The 23,429-nt window shown below is 37.2% G+C and overlaps 1 protein-coding gene across 1 annotated transcript in view; it reads left to right on the top strand.

The window, feature by feature from the left end:
• Positions 1-23,429, top strand: part of CDK14 (cyclin dependent kinase 14) — a 544,514-nt gene that overhangs the window by 260,440 nt on the left and 260,645 nt on the right. Inside the window, exon 8 of the mRNA XM_040644288.1 lies at positions 10,767-10,890. Coding sequence (XP_040500222.1) covers positions 10,767-10,890 — 124 coding nt within the window. The remainder of the gene's footprint in view (positions 1-10,766; positions 10,891-23,429) is intronic.

The raw sequence follows: 23,429 nt of genomic DNA, 5'->3' as shown, positions 1-23,429 counted from the left end.
TATGTCAGAAACTGGTTAGAACTTTGGGGGGAGGGTAGTTTTTTTTCCCCCCTTTAAGCCATTCACTCTGAATTTTATTAGTTTTTGGCTACCATAGTTGAGTTGAATGCAGGACTTGTATTCTTCCATTTATAACTCTTAGTGATTTACAGATTGATCTTTAAGGTAAAGAAAATGATCATTAACAGTCTAAATTTTGTCCTTCTTTCAGCATTTTACGTGTTCTTTAAAAATTAATAATCATGAGAGACTGAAAATTAAGGTTCATAAAAGAAAAGATTAATTGCTGTTGTCTCCAGCTGATATCTAGAAATGTAAATGCATGAATCTTAATATCATGACATTGGATCTTCCTGTGATTTTCTGTAATGTACTTTCCATGTTATCCTAATGGCTTTTCTGGAAGATTCCTTGCAAAAATGCATTTGCACTTTTTTAACGGAATTGTTTTGAGATAACCCAAAATAATCAAAGTAATTGTGAATACTCTGCCTTATTCTCTGAAATATCTGAAATCCTGCTGGCATAAAGCTGAGTTTCATTTTTTTATTTCAATATCTATATTAATTAAAAAGATATGAGGATTATTATGCTTGAAAAATTGCTATTTTTCTTTCATAGTCCAGGAAACAAGCAGGTGTATAACAGACAGAATAATGTTATGCCAAATTAAGATTGTCTTATACAGATGGCACTGAGAATTGATTCCTAAATGAGACTTTCTAATGTTCAGATAGAAAATCAGATAACACCTGATTTTCTCCATACTCTGCATTAGAGCTCTCATTTAGCCGGTAATGATTTCCTACTATGCATTACTGTGGATATATAGAGCCTTTTCCCTTTCTGTATTTTGGGAAATATGATTATTTCATGAAGCTATTAAGGAGTGCTTTAGTCTCAGCACCTGTCCAGGTTTCATTTGAACATTTTTATCCTATTTTTATTATAACAAAATGATCTTCCATATCTAGAAAGTGAAGGATTAACAATAAAAGAAACAGTAGAAGAAAGCGACACTCCATGTGTTGATTCATATTGTGCTGGACATTCAGAAGGGGTCTCAGTAGTGAATTTCTGGTGAAGATATGGAGCTGCTTTCAGTTGCTCAGATCATGTCCTTTGTATCTTTGGCATCATCTGCCGATCTGCTTGTTACAGTCTGGATCAGACAAAGGAATCAAGGCAGCTAATTAAATGGCAGAGTGCATTAAAGGAGTGCATTAAAGCCTAGATTGAAAAGAACTCACCCCAAAGATTGATGAAATTGGTCATTAGAAGTATGCCATATGATGTTCTGTAAGATGGAAGATAATTGTAAGATGAAATTCCCCAGCTTGCGGAGTACCCAGTGAGAGCACATCCTCCTGGGCTGTAAGCTTCAAGCCTTCACCTTGCCTCTGTCCCAGATAAAATGGATCCTGCACTTGACCCCTTTGTTTGCATGTTTTCCAAGACAAACATGAGGGCCCCGGAGGGAAATCAGCCTGGGTAATAGAGTTATGTACACTCTACCAAGGATTTTTCTGATTTTTGGACAGGTACAGCCTTCAGGTGACTAGCTAGTACATCTCATAGATATTTTGTCATAAATGTATTCATTCCTATTATTTGAGACCTCTCTGAGAGGATATAAAGAGAGGTTGGTTGATCATTGTATCCAAAGTGTTTCCTGCATTCCGTTTGAAATTTTACTGTGTTATAGCTTATGCATATGAGCTTTTGCTAAGACCCTTAGACTCAAGATTTATCACCTTTGTCAGTTTTCCAGTATGCATCTCTCCCTTTCCTTTCTTATTGTAATTTTATTGTGTTTTTATCTGGAAGCCTGTATCTCTTACTCCCCTTCACCCATTTTGCCCATCCCCCCCCCACACCCCTCCCCTCTGGCAACCACCAATTTCCTGTTTATAGGTCTGTCTCTGCTTTTTGTTTATTTGCTTGTTTATTTTGTTTTTAGATTCCACATATTAATGGAATCAGATGGTATTTGTCTTTTTCCGACTGACTTATTTCACGTAGCGTAATACCCTCTGGGGGGTCTATCCATATTGTCACAAATGGCAAGATCTCATCTTTTATTGCTGAGTAATATTCCATGAGTGCGTGTGCGTGTGTGTGTGTGTGTGTGTGTGAACGTGTGTGCGCAGTGCCATATCTTCTTTATCCATTCATCTATCAATGGTCACTTGGGTTCCTTCCATATCTTGGCTATTGTAAATAATGCTGCAGTAAACATAGGGGTGCATGTATCTTTTTGAATTATTATTTTCATTTTTGTTGGGTAAATACCCAGTAGTGGAATTATTGGATAATATAGTATTTGTATTTTTAATTTTTTGAGGACTCTCCATACTGTTTTCCATAGTGATTCCATCAGTTTGCATTCCCACCAACAGTGCACAAGGGTTCCTTTTTCTCCAGTTCTCTCCAACACTTGTTATTTCTTGTCTTTTTGATTCTAGTCATTCTGACGGGTGTGAGGTGACATCTCATTGTGGTTTTGATTTGCATTTTTCTTATAATGAGTGATGTTGAACATCTTCTCATGGGTTTTTTGACCATCTGGCTATCTTCTTTTGGAAAATGTCTATTCAAGTCCTCTGCCCATTTTTTAATTGGGTTGATTGTGGGTTTTTTGGTGGTGTATAAGTTCTATATATATTTTGAATATTAACTCTTAATCAGATATATCATTTGCAAATACTATCTTTCATTCCAGTAGGTTGCCTTTTTGTTTTGTTGATGCTTTCCTTCGCTGTGCAGAAGTTTTTTATTTTGGTGTAGTCCCAGTAGTTTATTTTTGCTTTTGTTTCCCTAGCCTGAGGAGACATGTCTAGAAAAATATGTCTGTAGCCAATGTCAAAGAAATTACTACCTGTGTTCTCTTCTAGGAGTTGTATGGTTTCAGATCTCATTTAGGGCTTTAATCCATTCCGAGTTTATTTTTGTATATGGTGTAAGGAAGTAGTCCAGCTTCATTCTTTTGCAAGTAACTGTCCAGTATTTCAAGCACCATTTATTGAAGATGCTGTTGTTGGTTTTTTTTCCCCATTGTATACTCTTGCCTCTTCTGTCATAGATTAATTGACCACATAAGCATAGGTTTATTTCTGGGCTCTCTCTCTTTTTTAAAAAGTTGTATTATTCTTATCAATTGATATTGAGACCCTTCATGTTGATTAGTGTTTAAGGTGTTACTTAAAGCAGTAAAACCATTTTAAACTTCCTTTACTACTTTTCATTGTGTGTAAAAAAAAGAATGACCCTTTAGTTAGGGGAGAGTAGCATACATTCACAAATGAAGTTGAGAAAAATTTGTATTTCATGCTATTTCTTTTAGTTCTAAAAAGTGGGTATAGGTCAGGTCATTCTGAACTATATGGACAAAGAGAAACCTGATAACAGATCTTAAGAAGATTACATTATTTGAATTCCTTGAAACAACTGTTTCAGTTTTTCTCTTGGAAAATAATGTTAGGTAACTATTAAAGCCAATAGCTTAAGTTTGACCATTTTGTTTCTACTTAGCTAGGGAATATTTCTACTACTAATTTTAGGCTGTTAACCAACTTTATTAAAGGGAAAATTCTCATCCTCAGTTCTACCAACTTGCTTCAACATATACATAAACCCTAATAACTTGGAAACCTACTTACTGTATTAGAGCTTCTTTCAAGGAATTTGACAAAACAAAGATCTGTCTTTCAAACCCCATCTGACTCCTTGTAAGCCCTGCTCTGGTTCCCATGGTTTCAATATGCTGCTTAAGGGGGGATGTCTCTGTGCACCCTGCTTGATATCTACCACTGCACTGAGGCCAGAAGAGAGGGCAGAATGGGAGGCCAGCTTCCCTGATATATTCAAAGATCACAGGAAGTGTGCAAGATCTTTCCCACAAGACCTTGCCCAAATACCTGAAATTCTCATTTTTGGAGTTACTCCTCTCCAGAAAATTATCATCTTTAGGAATAAGATATTAATGTGTACATGTCTCAGACAATGTATATTAAAGAATTGCTACAGTGTCTGGAAATGATAAAATCTTATGTATCTCAGGACCTTGAGGGAGTGGAACAAAAAAGAAGAAAATTGAATGAAAGATCTCAAAAAGGATAAAAAGTAGCAAGACAGATTACCTCTGGGACTCAGATTTTTCCAAGAACTACACCTATCTGTCATACATGGCAAAAAAGTATACATCTCCAGGCTGATGGCTGGGCATGGGTATTTGTGTCTTACCCATCCCAATAGCACACTTCACACTGGCAAGGATGTCCAAAGTGACATGTAAATTATACCGTAATATTGAATATCTGGGGTTTTATTTCTGTCTCCCTTACATCTCCATATGACACGCTAAGCATTCTTTTCAAAAAAAATTAACACATAAAACTGCAATGATGTTTTGTAAAATAGGAGCTGTTTGGCATGAATTCTGTACGTTGTATTTGCAATTAGGATTTGGTATTTGCATTAGGTATTTGCACATTTGAAACTCACTGAAATGGAATGAATCATGATGAATCATACTGTGGCCTTTAACAATTTCAGAGGACCTAATATTGTAATGATACCATTATCTGATGTATATTGCAAAATATTTTGACATTTCTCAGATATTTTGGGGTCTCAAAGTTTCTAATTATTTTTCATCTCCAGAAAGTTTGATGTCTGGTAATTTTATGTTTGCGCAGCCTATGGGTTTTTAAACAATACAGTGGTAAACATGGAATGTATTATTTGAAGTATTTATTACCCATGTCAACTTTGGTTTATTTGCCATTGTCATATTTTCTAGCCTTAGATTCACACCATGTATAGCTACTTCAATCAAATAGTACATGTACTTTTAAAAAAAATCGAACAGTACACAAGCAGTAGTGGGTGTCAGAGCAAGACAAAAATGGGTTCAAATATTAGTATTACCTCTTACTTGCTATGTGCCCCTTTGGCCGACTCATTTAATTTCTCTGAGACGTTGTTTCTTTGTGAAATAGGGATAATAACGTCTATGTGGCAGAGGTGTTGGGAGAATTATATTAGCTAAACGAGTGTAAAACAGCACAGTGTCTGTCATCGTAAGCACTTAGTAAATAGCAGTTATCATAGCTCTTTTACTTGTGAGTCCCTTTTGTTTCTGTTCTTCAAAAAATTATGAAATGATACAACATGACAATGTGAATGACTGTTAAAGGTATCTAAGACTCGATCAGTTATTTTCAAGATGAGAAATTTAAGATCCAGAGATGTTAAGCTTGGTTCTCAGGTGGCAAAAAAGTACATTAAATGTCTTTGTAAGAATTGGTTGTATACCATAAGGCATAGGGGCTGTTGCTAACAGTTCTAATAAGCCTTCTGTAAGCCCTGAGAGACGCTAGACATTCCTTAAAGAAAGTTGACCCGTGAAAATCTGTAAGATGTTCCCTGTGCTTAGTTTCATATTAAGTGGAACCACATATATTAAGTAATTCATGCATTTCAGACCGTTCGTAGAACCTAATGACTCTAAACACTGATCACACATCTATAGACTTTGAAAGGGAGGGGAATAGAAATCTTGTTTACTGCAAGTACCAGTTAATTCTTCTGAGTAATAAAACATTTTGAGTCCAAGAATGTGTGCCTTTTACCCACTTAAAAATTTTTGATAAAAGACCTTATCTGGACTTTTTTTTTTTTTTTTACCTACTTAAAACCTAAAAAGTTTCATAAGGGAATAGATGAAGTATTAAAGGCTATCCCCAAGAAGTATATAGCATGGCACTGAGAATACGAGCTGTTTCCTGCCAGGGATGACAAGACAACTGGGCTATAGATAGATCTGCTGCTGGCAAAAATGTCCCTGTTCATCAGATCATTGCTATTTAAGGCATTTCCCCATTGGGGTTTGTACTGCAGAAAGTGAACATATTCAAACTAGAGTATAAATCCTCAGTGAGTATATTAAAGAATTTGGAGGAATCTCCTTTTATAAAGTTGAGGAGAATATCCTGAGGCGACAGTGTATTTTTAGGAAGACCTTATGGCTACTATCGTAAAAGATGGGAAGAGAGTTTCACATCTGTTGATAATACTTATCAACTTCAGTACCTAAAACCATGTTACTAATTTCTGAGAGGATTTTAAATAGCAAAAACAAATTCGGGAATCATCTTTTCATTACATAATATACTAATTGAGACTTTTACAAACTTAGATTCACTTGATTAAAGCACTTTGGTTATATCGGGTATATATCTGTGTGCATGCGTTTACCAAGCATCAGCTGCATTGAAGATGATGAGGTGTAATGGGAAGTTCACAAGCACTGTGTGATGGACAAATGGCTTTGAGTACGTTTCTTGTGCATTTAGAGCTTAGTTTTCTTTAAAAAAAAATACAGGCTGACTGATGGAAAGAATTAAATGATACATGTAAGAGTACTCAGAACAGCTTTTAAATTCAAGTAAGCCTTCAGTTAGTATCAGTCCCCCCTCTTTTCAGTGGCTGAGATTCCATAGATATTTACCAAGTTTTATTAGCAAATACCAAAGACGATTTGTACTCTTTTCTCTGCATGTGGCCCCTCTGTGGTGGTCCTTCTTGTCCTCACACTGTCCCTCTGGTTTTCAAAAAGATCAAGTGTAGCTTATTGTGTGGTGATTTTTACAACCAAGTGGAGTGGCTTTCTCAAAAATGTATATGGGAAAGTTAGGTATCTGCCTGCTTATCTAACAGAAGAGATTCCCGAGACGTAAATTCTCAAGACATTTCCAAATATTCCATTCTATTTAACTTAGCGTAGCCTTACAGCCATGCTCAGCCTCCTTACGTAGCTTCCTTACAGCCTTCCCCCAGTAGGCAGCACATATTCTGTTAAACACATTAAAATATTATTGCTAAAACACCAACTTTTCTAATGTTTTTAGTGAAGTGTACTGTTGTCCCCCTGCCACCATTACTTTTATGATGGTGAGTTGGTACATTTCTAGTTTCCTACATTGTCTTTTCATTTATATGGATTTTTCTTCTTAACTTATCTAGTCCCCGGCTTGCTTGGTCACTTCAGTGTTTTCCCTCGGGGTAGCGAGAGGTATGTCATATAACACATCATTTCAACTTGGGCATCTAGTGACTATTCAATTTGATTTCCTATTAAAATTTTATGTGTGATGAGTGACAGGATTCCTATGATTTATCCCTTCCACGGGCTGCTTTTCATCTTACTGCAGGATCCATTCTACCTTTTTTTTTTTTTTTTAATTTTAGTGAGCTCCTCCCTCCTCTGGGCCTTCAGTACACTTGGTTTGTGTTGCTTGACAGTGCAGGCTTCGAGAAGTGGTAGCCATCTGCTTGTGTGTGCCTCATACCCAGTGAGCTGTGAGCTCCTGGAGTCCAGGGACTCCATCTAATATCTTATTCATCTTTGCATCCCTTGTGCATAACGGCACCTGTCACGGCACATGGTTGGCACTTAATAAATCTCGAATGAATTTATTCTCTGGAGATTCGTTCTGACTTAACTTTGTGCATTGCTCGAAGAGCTAAAATTCATTTGGGGGCTAGCACCGTGTTTGGGGCTGTATTTGTCATGTCTGGGCTTCGTTTGTCGTGTACGCAATTGTAATTGGAGTGTGTAGTTGCCTCCTTCCCTGACACCAGTTTTCTTAATCTCCTTTAATATGATATCCCATTTGAATAGCTCCCATATTAGCATGAGGATTATATATTTTCACTAATTAGTAAAGGTATTAAAAGAAGAGTCCTCTGGGACTGCCTGATTTACCCACTTCTACCTTTAGTGTTTGGAAAATCCCGTGGCATTGTTTCCTATCTGTTATTTTTGTATCTGCTTCATCCAGATGTCTCTAAATTCAGCTCAATAATCACATTACTGGCATAGGAGTGTCAGCTGTGTGCCCGGGTTAGGAAGATGGCAGAGGCACACAGTGTGTGAGAGGCAGGATAATACATGTGTGGTAGACATATGCCGACGCTGCACCTGGAGCACAGAGGAGGAGCACCTCACGCACTCCTGTGGGGGGAGTGAAGGCCTGGGGAGGTGGTCACAGTAGGCTCCAGCGAGGAGCGGTTCTTGAGGTGAGACCTAAGAAATACATGGAAAATCACAGGCAATGGGGGGAGGGGACTTTTTTTGTCAGAAAATAGGCAAGAATAAAGGTAGAGGCTTGAAGAGCACTGTACTGGAGCACTGAGGTGGGTGAGATTGCTTGAAGTCAGGGAGCAGCCCCAGGGCTCACTCAGTGGCCTGGAAGGCTGTGGTATTGTAGGTCCAGACTTGATCCTGTCAGTTGGAGGAAGTAGCTTCTATGTCAACATTTTGTCTACTTGTGTTGATTTCTGGCCAAGATTTCTGTAGTGAAGTGGTCAAGATCATAGACTTTGGAATCGAACTGCCTGTGTTCAAGTCCTGGCTCTGCCGCTTAATTGCTGTAAGACTTTGACAGATAGGGCTTAGTTTCTTTATCGTGAATACAGAGATTATAGTAGTACCACTTTCATTAAAATTGTTAACAGAGATTAAATGAGGTTGTAGTCTAGGATACATCCATAGAATGGCAGTTGGCACTTGCTGTCTGTGAAACTAAAACTCATGGCCGCAGTTAAATAGACAGTTGCATTCTGATAAGTCTCTGGTAGGCCCCAAGGGTCAGTTAGCTCCTTGCAGAAGGCTAAACTTTCTTTTTAAAATCAGTTTCTTTTTTGGGGGCGCCTGTGTGGCTCAGTCGTTAAACGTCTGCCTTTGGCTCAGGGCATGATCCCGGCGTTCTGGGATCGAGCCCCACATCAGGCTCCTCTGATGGGAGCCTGCTTCTTCCTCTCCCACTCCCCCTGCTGGTGTTCCCTCTCTCACTGGCTGTCTCTCTCTCTCTCTGTCAAATAAATAAATAAAATCTTAAAAAAAAAAACCAGTTTGTTTTTGAAATCAAGTTTGTTATGCTGTCTGCCTTTGCCTTTTGTTTTTAAGCTTTGAAAACACAAAGTAGCTATATTGGCTCACTTTCTCCCTTCTAGACTGAAGGATTGTGGATTTTCTTAGCAATCGTAAACTTTAGGCTTCAGGATGGAGGGGATATTAGGAGTAAAGAATGAAGCTGGAAGCGGCTGGTGATGGTGTTAAGTCCTTCCATCAGCTACACAGGAAGGATTGGGAGGAGGAGTCTAGAGAGATGTGTGCTTCCTGAGGTTCTTGAGCAACTAATTTGATCTAGGCTAACAGAGAACAGACTTTTCCTTTCTGATGCTTAGCTTCTGGAAGTAACGACCCCAGGCCTTCACTACTCTGTAGTGTGTCATCACATACAGAGTCTTGGAAATGAATCTATCTTACTGTGATTTCAAGGTATCCACCCTGTAAAAAGTTTACCTGGCTTTTATAGCCCCCCGTTAGCTGGAAAATATTCCAGAAATGCTAGCTTCCAGGGCCCTGAAGTAGTTGCCAATCTCTTCCGTTGAAATATTCTGGAATCCTTACATCATCAGTCTTTGACGACTAGCTCATTTCAAATTTCCCTGAAACTGATTTTTGTCACTAGCTAATTATATAGACTAGAATACCGATGACATGTAAAACATTTGCTTTTATTATTATTTTTTTTAAAGACTGATTTCTAGGGGTGCCTTGGGTGGCTCAATCGGTTAAACGTCTCTCTTCAGCTCAGGTCACGATCCCCGTGTTGGGCTCCTTGCTCAGTGGCAAGTCGGCTTCTCCCTCTTCCTCTCACTCTCTCTCAAATAAATTAATAAAATCTTTTAAAAAAATTAAAAAATAGAAGATTAATTTCTAAAAACTAGAAATTATTAGGATTATTTTGTGAAGTAAATAAGGGCACCTGGGTGGTTCAGTCAGTTAAGTGTCCGACTCTTGATTTCATCTCAGGATGGAGCTTCTCATTGGGATCCGCACCGGGCACAGAGCCTACTTAAAAATAAAAAAATAAAGTGTTTCCTTTTTCATAAACAGAATATTGGAAACCCTCGCAAATCACATTTTGTTATTATCAAAATAGAAATATTTTCTATGATCCAATATGAAACTATACACAGAAGGCCATCAGTCACTTCCTAAAATTATTTCTTACTCAAGTATTGCTCTTAAATTCTTGGTTTCTCTGTTTTCTGTTTCCTTTCGGATGAGTCTGCTTTGTAATCAGTGAAGGTTCATGTCTGTCTTTAGGCAAGAGCCTAATCTCTATGGCCATATGTGCAAAAGCAGTATAATTACAATGTTGTATTAATTGGGCCATGTGACTGTTTTGTTTTAATTATTGAAATCATCTTATCTGTCCATTCCTTAAAGCATGTTAATGGTGAATCACTGGATAACATGTCTATGTCATTTCTATGGAATTAATATGTGCACATTTACATGAACTTGGTAAAAAAATCTTCTTTTGATAATGTTACAGATAGATTTTTTTTCTGTGTCTCAAGCATCAATAGAAGCCTGAGGAAATGAGATATTAAAAAGAATTGATTCTTTACATTCTGCCTGATTTATAGAGTGCAGATTGGATTATAGATTTCTGGCTGAGGAGGGTGTCACTCCGGGATGATGTAAGAAGTTGGTAGAAAATTTCAGATTTACTTGTTGATGAACTAGGGATTTCCATACCTTTATGCACATTCTCTGTAAAGAATTTGGGTAGGAAATTTAGTGATGGGTACCCATTCTTACCAAATACAAGTGCTTGGCAGACTGTATGTAGAAACTGGCATTTATCTGTGTTCAGATTTTAACTTTTGTCTCCCTGTTTTTTCAGTTGTTTTTATTTCAGTTGCTGCGAGGGCTGTCTTACATCCACCAGCGTTATATTTTGCACAGAGACCTGAAACCACAGAACCTTCTGATCAGTGACACGGGGGAGTTAAAGCTGGCAGATTTCGGTAGGAAAGCAGTTAATTACCAGTCTATTTTGTCACGCTGTGAGCATGCCAGGCAGATGGTGGCACTGCATTTCTTTAGGTGTGCTTCTTCTATCATTATGGATCATGGTAAAATTTTTTTGAGGATTGAAGGAATTTTTTTTTTTTAATGATCAACATCATGCTTCGTGGATTTATTAAAAATTCACACTGCTTGTTAGAATCTTGAATGATCATAAGCATAAATCAGATCTCATATATTTCTAAAGGGAAAGTCAGTCCAATTTTGAGCATAAAATATACTGAAAGAAATCTAATTTTTTCACCTCTTATTATGCAAAATGTCAAACCTATTCCAAAGTAAAAGGAAGTGTCAGGAACCCTCATTACTCATCACCCAGCTTCTGCAATTATCAATCTATTTTTAGACTTGAAGAAACCTGAGTTTAAGCCTCTGGACTCTTTTGGGGCATCATAAAATATATTCAATAGTATATATTGCCCTGTGGTATTAATAATTTAAAAATCTAGGACCAGGGTTAAGTTTTCCAGAAATGACTGTTTCAAGAATTCTCAGTAACTTTACAAAAGTAGACACCGATTCTGATTTAAAAGTTGTGGTTTTCAGTCATAATAAGTCATCCCTTCCTTAAAGTTTTAAGGTTGGCCTTTTCCAGCTTAGCAGCTTTCCTCCAGACTGTGTTGAGCCCACAAAGGGGAGCAGAATGTTATCATCCCTGCTCGCTCTCCTCCTCTCATCAAGTGTGACATTCCCACATCGCCCTGGCTCTGTCATAGCAGAGAGGGTGCTGAGTCGATTCCCAGCACCAGGGGATGCTGATGGCAGCATGATATGTTGAGATTGCATTGCCTCAATTATTTTTGAATACATATTCTGATTAGAAATTTGTTCCATTAAGAGTGGAATGGAAATATTACCCTCGAGACATCAACATGCCTGAGGTTGAGATACAGGCTTTTGCTGAAATATGATTATCTTTTTCCACTTCACCTTCCAATAAATAAAAGAGTAAAGAATGTTTATTTCCTATTTCAAGGTTAGTAAACTGTTCGATACCTTTGGAATGAATCTACTCTGTTGGGTTTTATATATTGTTTCCTTCTAAAATTGAAATAGAACAAAACTTAGCATAACAAGTGATATATTACAAAAGTGTCATTTATTCTCATCTAGTTGGTAGAAATGATGAAACTCTGTGTATGTGTGTGTGTGTGATTTATTGCTAGATTTTAGCATCAAAATAATACTAGGTGGCCAAACAGAAAGTCTTTCTATTACAGAGTAAAAAATAATGGGAGAGTAGGTGGGTGGAGGAGAGATTTGTAGTTCCTCAAATGTGGGGTATTGGATTTTCTGTGAGCATATTTTGTAGTTTGTCAGTATCAGTAAATTAATAAGGCTTCATGGTGATTTTCTTCTGGTGTTTTAATATACTCTAAGGTATATGTTGGAGTAAGTAATTGCATTGAACATTTAATTCTATTGACCATGCTTTTCTTGTATATTTATAAAATATATTTTACGAAGTTGATTTTGTTTATATAACCAAGGGTATAATGGGATTACATGTAAGTGCTTACTGGGGATCATTTTTTAATTTTACCGCAACATTTTTCTTATAATTGTCAGGTAAGTTCATCTTAAAAGATTATTTTGGATCTTTAAAATTGACATTTTATAATATCAAATTCAGAAATACATTGAAATGCAGTTTTAAACAACTTAGGAAGTGTTTCAGAAAATTAGAAAATTTGCTCAGAGCAAACGTTCACATTTTCCTTGTTTCTTTTCCTAGTACCTTTCCCCTCCTCCTCCAGGCTTTTCTTTTTCAAAACATCGTTTTGCAAAGTTTTCACACGAGAATATGCCATGCACATTTTCTCATGTTGTTAAATGTGAAGGAATCATTTGTAACAGCTTAGATTTTTCCTTTCATAGCCTAGACCTCGTCTCTTTATTCAGCCCCTGATCAATGACCATTTTAGTGCCCACTCCATTTCCCTATTGGGGCCCGTCCTGCCCTGAAAGTCCTTGCGGAGGAAGCCCTGTGTGCCGCCCTTGCGGTGTCCGCATTCTGAAGCCTCTGATTCCCTGCACCAGACCGCTCTGCGGAAAGGTTGTGCCACGCACCTCCCCCCTCAGCGTCATGGATTGAGTCCGCTTGCCTGGAACACACCCTTGGCGTGTGTCCTGTGCACGAAATGTAATGAGCAAGACTCATCCACCAACTGACAATTTCCCCCCAATTAATTGTGCATTATTTTTGTCTTTTAATTTAAGACATGCAATTAACTGTGATTTACTGCACTTGGGCACGTGTTTATGTCTGAGCTGAAGGAAGCACAGTAGAAGCTGTGGAGAAGTGAGACAGTCAAAATGGGATGGTTCCAGGCCGCAGAACAATTAGAAACACTAGGTCTTAATTCAGACTTTGATGTATAAAGAGCTTTAGAAGCAGTTCTTTTGTCCTGCCTTTTTTTTTTTTTTCTTATGTGAAAATTGACTAAAAGAGACAAATGAAATCTGAGTACAGGTCCATTTTGTAAATGTTACTATTTTTATTAGAAAAAACTACTTGGGGAGTGGGGAGAGCACTGAAATTTATTGAATTTATTTTTTGTGCCAAACACTTAGAAGTTCGTGTTTCATTGTCTTTTCAATCGAGTTAGGTATAGTAACCCATATTTTTAAAAAGAGACCTGAGTTCAGAGAGGCTTGATTGCACAGGTAACTGGTTGCGAAACTGGAATTCTTTAATAGCTCTTACAGTGCACTGAAATGATTGTGTTCATTTGTTTATCTTTTTAGTTTTCTATTCCACTACTTGATTATAAAGTTCTGGGAGGGCAGGGACTCAGCTTGTCTTTCTCACTCTTGTCTCTGCTATGTCTAGAACCATGCCTAGCACACAGTAGGTATTCAGCAAATATTGGTTGAATGATTGAAAAATGTATGACTGACTATTAGTGTGAAGACTAAGACCCACTGAGGCACATGGATGGCTCAGTCGGTTGAGCGTTTGCTTTCGGCTCAGGTCATGATCTCAGAATCCTGGGATCCAGCCCAGCATCTGGCTCCCTACTCAGTGGGAAGTCTGCTTCTCCCTCTTCCTCTGCCCCTCTCCCTACTCATGCTCGCTCGTGCTCTCTCTCTCAAATAAATAAAATCTCAAAAAAAAAAAAAAAAAGACTAAGCCCCACCTAAATTCACTAATTTCTACTGATTTGCTTCGGTAAGCCAGCAGCAGTTCACAAACGAATTTTCTCTTCATTGGTGCTATGTTGGCTGGGCACAGTCAAAAGTTAAAGACTTTTGATAGTGTTGGAGGCTCAGGATTGCCTTGAAGCTTAGGCCCTACATACCTGCTTGGTATTTACTATGTTTGTAACCTTGGGCTGCAGAAACACACGTCACTGAGTGAATGTAAATGTGCACAGAATGTGTTTATGATTTGTAGTTCCTACTCTGCAGGCCTTAAAGGACTTACACTGTTGTTGAGGGCAAAGTGTGTGGAACACTGAATTAGATAAGAGAGCTGGCTCTGTCTATAACTAGCCTTTGACTTTTCACAAGTCATTTATGCTTTCTGATCCTCAACTGCAAAATAGGAGCATTAGACAGTTACTTTCCGAGATCTTTTTCAGTGCTGGTTTTTTTTTTATGTTGTACATTTCTGAAATTATTAATTTATTTTCTAATAACCAGGTATTTGCTGGTGATTAAAAATCGGTCCATTGAATCTGGAATCAGTACTATACCACCGCTGCCTTGAATCTAATTTTTTTTTTATTCTATCTTCTGGAAATTCAGATAGATGAGAGCCACAGTTTTATAATACGCACTGAGATCACATTAAGAGAAAATTATTGAAGTATGACAAGTAAATGCATAAATAAATTCACCGAGAAATTAACGTTCATTTGCAGTGTAATAGTATGAAACTTAAGGGTATATTTCCATGTAAATGAGATTAAAACAAAATAGATGAGTCTGTAGAATTGTGCTTTCCTGCAATCCCCGCAAGACAAGGATGGTGTCATCCACATTTCCCTGCTATCCTCCCACTGTTTTAAAGGGTCATGCCTAACTCTATGGAAAGACAGCTGGGCTGAATTTGCCCCTGAAGGAAAGAGACAGTGAGAACTCTGTAATATAAGCACATAAGCTTTTGGCATATATATATGTATGTATATATATACATACATATATATATATATATGCATTTTTTTTCAACTGACTTTCCTAATGCAGGAACCACATTAAACAGCTCTGTGGTTTTAATCAAGGAAAATTGGACAGGTCTCTTTCCCATCAGAGGTCTAAAATATTACCTTCCTAATGTTGGTAGTTTCCTCCTCCAGGCTGTTCCCTGTTCCTCATCTCGATCTAAGAAAAGAAATTATTGTAAATCACATTTTAGATTAATTTGCGGAGCACACCAGAGAAATAACTCTACGGAGGCCCTGGTGAGCGCGGGGTTTGTTTGCAATGTGCCTCTCCGAATTCGTGTGGGGAATAGTGGAAAACAGAAGAAATCAGCTGCTTTCAGATGCAGAGTAGTCTGTCAGTTTGATAAATAGAAAGTGTCTGAATAAATGCCTATTAGTCCCCAAAGTGTAGACCTTTAACTATTTTTTTATCATTAGCATATAAAATTCACCGTGGAAGCCATAGTTAAACAAATTCAAGGTTAGATATAACTTCACCCATTTGTTTGGTCTGTAGGATTCATTTTTACTGTATCTTTGTTTCGGGCTGTATTTTCTATTAGTAGAATTAACTATATTTTCCAATGAGGGATCACTCTACTTTTGAAGGGCTTTCTCAGCAGTTTAACGCATGAGCAGTTTTAATGCAGAGTTCAGACAGTTGTTTTCATATACATCTGAAAACTGAAGAATATTTTTAGAGCAATTGATGTTGCAATATGAACAAAAGAAAGATCTATTTATTCCCTAATTTTTCTAGACTTCATTAAAACTCCAAATTAAAATGTACATATTTGAAAATCTATCAAAGAGATTATCAAGATTACACATTAGAAATAATTTTGACTGACATGTGAACTAGGCAGTTATTTTAAAGATGTGGTAACCCTTTTAAAAAGGAATGTTGATACTTAAAATTGTCTTCTCTCTGAACATAACTTCATTATTTAAATCTTATTTAATATCCTACTCATCCCTTCGAAAGTTTTCTCACATTCAAGGGGGATGATGATGACAATGATGATAACATCAAATTATATTGTTTTTCTGTTTTGTCTTATCACAACGTAACTTCTCCCAGGTATGTGGAGATGCTACATATATGAGAGATTTTGTTCTCCTTTTAAATAGACTTTAGGTTTTAGATGCATAGTAAAATTGAGCAGAAAGTATACAGAATTTGCATGTACTCCCTGCCCCCACACATGCATATAATTACCAACATCCCCCACCAGAACGGTACATTTGTAACCATTGATGAATCTACACTGACATGTCAATATCACCCAAAGTCTGTGGTTTACATTAGGGTCACTCTTGGTGTTGTACATTCTATGGGTTTTGACAAATTATGGTGATGCATTTGCCATTATAGTATCATACAGAAGAGTTTCACTGCCCTAAAAATCCTCTAAAAAAACTCATCTACATGGGTTTTTTAAAAGCTGTAAATGGAAACAAGAAGGAAATATATGAATTGCAACTCATATGCATAGTCTAGTCTGTCTATGAGAAACCTCTGTTCAGTCACCATAAAGCAGATTGAAGCAATGTGGATGGGGGTTGATTGCTAAGAATGGCAGCTTCCAAATCCATGGAAATGAGGAAATTCAAGAGTGTTAGTTCGTTTTTAGCCAAATCATGCATGTGAGGTAATGAGACATCTTAAAATGCAGAACAGACTGCTACAAATAGGGCTGATCATCGCGTTCTCCACCGTGGATGGAAACCTTCTGGGCAAAGGGATTTCAATATGCAAAACTATTATGTTTTTGGGGTGTGTGTGTGTTTTTACTATACAATATGAGGGCAGAATTGGTGGCAGTAAATCAGGTAAGTGATGCAGGATCTGAGTTGAAATATACCAATGTGTTTTTAGAAAAAAATCTGCATGTGGGATGGCTGCAGCGCTGAGTGCTGGCGGTGATGACCGGGTGGGGGAATGGTAGGTGATGTTAGCAGGAGCGGCAGTGAAACAAACCTCAGAATCATGGAACAGTCACAGGCGACTCAGAACAGCAGTGCTTACACTTGAACATGGGTTTTGTTAACCTATAGGTACGTGGAAAAGGTTGCTTGGAGTTTAACAATTCACTGATGTCCCTTATTCACCGACCTTCCTCTGTCTCCTGCTCTTTCCCTTCCCAGAAGCCACATTTTAAAATGCAGCCCAAACCAGGCTCCGCTGATACATATGTCAACAAGCCTGATTTATACTAGAATCTTGGTCACAGTGAGTCATTGTAGTCTGAATCACATGTGTTCAAAAATTTTTACTGGGTAGCTAGAGAAGCTGGCTACCATGAAAAATCTGAGATATATTGTAAATTCTGAAAGTTAGACATACTTAAAAAATTTGTGATTTTGATGGCTTTTCCCCTCACTTTAATACTATCAGTTCAATATTAGTTTACTTTTCCTCTTTTGTTTTCTAAGGTTTTTAAAATGTCATATGGGTTGGTTCATTTACTTTTGAAGTAGTGCATATTTATATTATAGTAAAAATTTTCTTCTCACCTTGAATGATTTCTTCTGTTACAGTAGATCAACATAGGAAGCTAGGACTTTTCTTTTCTCATGTTAATAAAAGAAAGTACTGGAGGGACACCTGGGTGGCTCAGTAGGTTAAGCCTCTGCCTTCTGCTCAGGTCATGATCCCAGGACCCTGGGATCGAGTCCCGCATCAGGGTCGCTGCTCAGTGGGGGAGTCTGCTTCTCTCTCTGCCTGCTGCTCCCCCTGCTTGTGCGCTCTCTCTTTCTCTCAAATAAATAAATAAATACATACATACATAAATAAATAAATACATAAATAAAATGTTTAAAAAAAATACTGGAAAAATAAAAAGTACAAAAAATTGAGAACTAATGATCTGTGCTGCTTAGAAATTTTAGATACATGTCTGAAAAAGTCTGTTTTATCACATACTATAAAAATAAACTTGATGTGCACAATCAAGCTTACAGATCTAAAGTAATACAACTTTATGCAAAAATTCAAACCTTAAAAATGGAATGTCTTTCAGTTAAATATCTGTCAAGTTATTTGACATTCTAATTTTTAATCTGGAAGGATATTGATAGAAAATTCAGATTGGAGTGTTTGGTTTTTCTTTCCAGTTTTGGAGTTAGACTTGCCAGCTGAGGAATCTATTGTGTGAAACAACAACCAGCAAATGTTAAATGTGAAAACTGTGCTTAGAACCAGCCTGGAGGTCGTAGAAGGGGGGTCAGTGAGTTGGCTACACTGAGTGCCCCTCACATGAGAATGGGACAAAAAGGTGTAAAGAGAGGCGTAGGAAAAGTGAGAGGTAGTTTCTGAGAAGGTATTGGTAAGCTCTCATCCTACTTAAAACATGTTAGGAGCATCTAATCAGAATCACTACTATTAATGTTAAAAGAACAATATGAAAGAAGTATGATGTGGTAACCTTTTGCTCCAAGAGTTGGAAGCAGAATGTAATGTTATTTTCGAAGCCCTCATCCAGTTGTCGATAGAGTCTTATCGTTGGGAAAGTTTTGTTATTTTTGTTTTTCAGATAAAGGCAGCAAGGCTATGAGGGGAAAGTTGACATGAATTTGTTATAATTGTGTAAGAAAACCTACTACATTCACATTTCCAGAATTTTTAATTTTAGATTTTCTCTGGATTTTGAAGGAAACTCACAGATTGTCTTGTCCAAATTCTTCATCTTAAACATGTATACACTTTGGCTCAGCTATTGAAAATAAGTTAACATTGAGCCTGTTACTTAGTAAGTGATGTGTTCAGTTATTAATGTTACTGTCGCCAGTGTCTCTAGAGTCCTAGTGTAGTACCCAGTAAACTATGGATAACTTATTTAGCACATGCACAGGCTTATTCCCCAGACATATGAGAAGGTAGAAGTGCTGACCAGATGTCTAGGTCAAAATCATCTCTCCTGGTCTGGGAACCTGTGTCAGCTGCAGTGAGATCCTTGTTGGGAAGGTGGCTATCCCTCAGTCCTCACATTAGAACTAGCGTGTGCATCTCGGGGAAATGGAAAAACAAACAAACAAACAAACAAAACATAATATAAAGAACATTTCTCACAGTAGTCCTGCAGGAAACCTCATTGGAAATATTAGTTGGAATGGAGCCTTGGTAATTTATGAATTAGAAGGAACCACCCTCTTTCATTATATTCCTGGGAGAAATTAAAGTGTTGAGAAGCCCTGTGGGCAGAAGAAGGCTGAATTGGCTTTAACAGTGTTCCGCTATGACTCAGCCGTGCTGGCCATTAGCTGAAAAATGCCCATGTTGCCTCCTGGTGGGAGAAGTCTTCTGTTCAAATCTTGCCATTTTCACAGGTTGGGAATAAATAGTACACAACTCCAGGACAGGAGGAGCTGTAATGGAAGAACTATGTAAAAACATTAGATCTGAGATAGAAAGCGTTTTACGTGGAAGCACGTATACCGAAGTGGAAAGATAAGATCAAGTAAAATGTCCCAGAATGCTTAGGGTGCAGAGCCTGGAGCCACATGCCGGAGTGTGAATACTGACTCTCCAGTTTACAAATCATGTGTCCTTGGGTGAGTCACCGAAATTCTCTGTGCTTTAATTTACCTGTTTAAAAATAAGGATGCTGATAGTAATACTGAGTATCTCACAAAATTGTTAGAAGACAAATAAATTAACACTTACAAATCATTTAAGGACAGTGCCTGGCTTATAGACAGTCCATATAAATGTCACGTTTATTATTAACACTTTAGGGTTTAGGGCTGACGTGTTCAAAATGTTATTTGTTTTTAACACCATTTTCCCCCCTGAAGTGTATAATGTCATTTCTTGCCTTTTTGAACAAGGATATAACAAGAAATACTATTCAACAGTTGATTCAACAGATTTTTCCTCAGTGCCTCCCTGGACCCAACACTGTGCTCGTGGCTGAGGGTACAGTGGTAAATCACAGCAACTTGGTTCCTGCAACTTGGCTTGCAGGAAAGTCTTGCAGTCGCCATTTTGAATATCAGTTACTGTATTCTGTGGTGATGCCCCAAGGGCTAATGAACTTTTTTAAGCCATCTGATTTTAAATCATTGTCTTGTATGTTTTATGGAAATAGTCTCTTGTCTATTTTAAAGTATAATTACTGGCCAACGTGGAATGTTCAAAGTAATTCTCTGCCAATAGTGTTAAAAACTTTCTGTTGTTTGTAGTTCAGATTTTAAAATATATCTATCATAGTACCATTCAGTTTAGCTTCCCCGGTAAAGGGGCTAGGATAATCTAATAAGCGGGACTAATTCTTGTGATGGAAATTTTTATGATAGATTTGTCCCATTCGTGTCATTCTTTGAGAATAAAATTATGCTTCACGTGAGTTCTTTTATGAGGCAGACACTTTGTTAATTAACCAAGAATCTGCTGGTATTATACATTTTCTTCTCATGAACAACTGAATGCTTCTGCCAAATGTTTCAGTAGGAGAGACCTGCAAGATAAGAAAATTTTGTGAACCGCAAGAAAAATTAGCCCTAATGAAAAGTATAATTTACCTTAGTACACACCGTAATAAAGAAGTGAGTAAATCCTTGAACACTATGAGAATGAACACTACTTATGTGCAGCATCAGTGTTTGTAGTCTCTTAGGAGTCCCTCTTGCTGCAGGAATTACTTTTACATTGTCAGGTAATGCAGAAATCTAAATGAAAAATGGCATATTGATTTTTAAGGGTCTTCAGAGATTTGATGCTTTGTAAAACAGAGTCTAGAAGAAAACAGTGTAGGTCCATTATAACTTGTTTTATAAGACTTGTGGCCATTTTTTCGAAATGAGATTTGATGTCAAAGTTCGTTTGACCAGTCTGTAACATCTCAAGAGGAAAGGTACACAGCTACAAATATGCATAAATTAAGGGACACACTTGTAGTCTTCAAGAAAAGGTATGCATAGATTGTCAAAGCTAATGATTTAAGGGTATGGGAGATTCCTTAGGAAATTCATAAGTCAAGTAGTTTGTAGCATACATCCTTCATTCCAGTAAAAATATTAGTACCCTACATTTTGTCAGCATTGGCTATGACAGCAAACTTAGTCACTTTTAAATTTTAAGAATTGCTCATTTTACCATCTTTGGATATGGGCATCTATGCTGTACAATGTGGAAGCAAAAGATGAGGATTTTGCCTAATACGAGATGTAGAAGTTACTCTAGATTCCAGTGCCTGGAAGCATTTTCATTTTTGAATATTGAATTCAACATTGGAAACATTGTAGTAGTTGAATCATCGAAACATTTTATCAGAAGCACTTGACATTAGATTGCTTTTAGGAAATGAAATTGATTCAAACCTCTGTCATTTCTAATAATAATAATAGCAGCCCTTTATAGTTCATGAAGTGATTTCATAGCTCTTATTTTGTGTTACTCTCATAATCCTGTGAAGTAGACACTACAGGTCTCATTACCCCCTTTTTAATATGAGAACGTTGATTTATGCTTATAATATTAGCTCAACATGGGCATCAGATTGACTGATTTTTAAAAAAAATTTAAATCCGATATGCATATATTTATCTATATAACATGATCTACAAGTATTACTTAATATCTAATGGCACACTGTAAAGTTCATTATTAAAAACAGGAAGAGTAAATCAACATTTTAATTAGTCTTCTTGATGATTTGATTGTTTTTGCTAACTTCTTTCAGATATGATGAAATTACCATTGTTTCTCCTCTGACTGATAAAGTGCTTGTATTTGTCTTTGTCCTCTTAGTTTTCTGTGATGCTTTATGAATGTTATTTTCAGTTGTTTGTTCATTTGCATGAACTACTTTTTATAAGATTTAGTTTATTTTTTTAAATTTTTAAAATATATAATGTATTGCTAGTTTCAGAGATGGAGGTCAGTGATTCATCAGTCTTATATAATACCCAGTGCTCATTACATTACATGCCCTCCTTAATGTCCATCACCCCCCCGACCCCAGCAACCCTCAGTTTGTTTCCTATGATTAAGAGTCTCTTATGGTTTGTCTCCCTCTCTGGTTTCGTCTTGTTTTATTTTTTTCCCTCTTCCCTATGATCCTTTGTTTTGTTTCTTAAGTGCCACATATTAATGATATGATAATTTCCTTTTCTGATTGGCTTATTTCGCTTAGCATAATACCCCTTAGTTCCATCCACATTGTTGTAAATGTCAAGATACCATTTGTTTGATGGCTGAGTAGTATTCCATTGTATATGTATATACACCACATCTTTATCCATTCATCTGTCGATGGACATCTTGGCTCTTTCCATAATCTGGGCTACTATGGACATTGCTGCTATAAACATTGGGGTGCAGGTCCCCTTTCGGATCACTACATTTGTATCTTTGGGGTAAATACGTAGTAGTGTAATTGCTGGGCTGTAGGGTAGCTGTATTTTTAATTTTTTGAGGAACCTCCATACTGTATTCCAGAGTGGCTGTACCAGCTTGCATTCCCACCAGCAGTGTAAGAGGGTTCCCCTTTCTCTGCATCCCCGCTGACATCTGTTGTTTCCTGACTTGTTAATTTTAGCCATTCTCATCGAAAACCGGGGATGTACTGTATGGTGACTAACATAATATAATAAAAAATCATTATTAAAAAAAAAAAATTTTAGCCATTCTGACCAGTGTGAGGTGGTATCTCATTGTGGTTTTGACTTGTATTTCCCTGATGCCGAGTGATGTGGAGCATTTTTTCATGTGTCCGTTGTTGACTGATATTTTAACATTGGCATTTCTGTTGAGTCTGTAGGCTTGAAAATAATTCATCCTGAAATCATCTTGGAAGATCATATGACTTCTTTTATGTCTTTTAAGTAACAACATGAAGAATGTTCAAGTAGTTCTGATTTTTATTATCATCAGTGATCTTTTAAATATGAAAATTATAGATGAATATATTTTGCTGTCCAGCACTTTATCAACAGGAATAGCTATAAACGAACTCTTTGGTCTCCCTCCAAGAAGTAGAGAAATTTGGATGCAAATTTGAAATTGTCTTTGAATCACTAAGTGAATGCCAAAACAAACAGTACTTTTACCCTCCATTTCTAAGAGGCTATCTGTAAATTGAAAGCTCAAACATTGAAGGTAGTCAAGCATTCTAGTACATGCCAACTTTCCCTTTCATTGCTATAGATAAAATTTCTGGAAATCAGGAAGACATTAAAAAATAAAACTCAAAGCCCTTTTTCACATGACATGGGACACCAGAGTGCTCATTAGTAGACTTTACTCTCCCACTTACCTTCTGTTCTCCAAGCTGCCCCATCCCACCTCTGGCTCGCCCGTGGTCACTGTTGATGCTGGTGATAGGTGA

Source organism: Ursus maritimus, unplaced genomic scaffold (genome assembly GCF_017311325.1).
Source record: "Ursus maritimus isolate PB19 unplaced genomic scaffold, ASM1731132v1 scaffold_3, whole genome shotgun sequence".
NCBI classification, from domain to species: Eukaryota; Metazoa; Chordata; class Mammalia; order Carnivora; family Ursidae; genus Ursus; species Ursus maritimus.
Note: the sequence above shows the minus strand (reverse complement) of the source record. Positions and strands in the feature narration are given on the sequence as shown.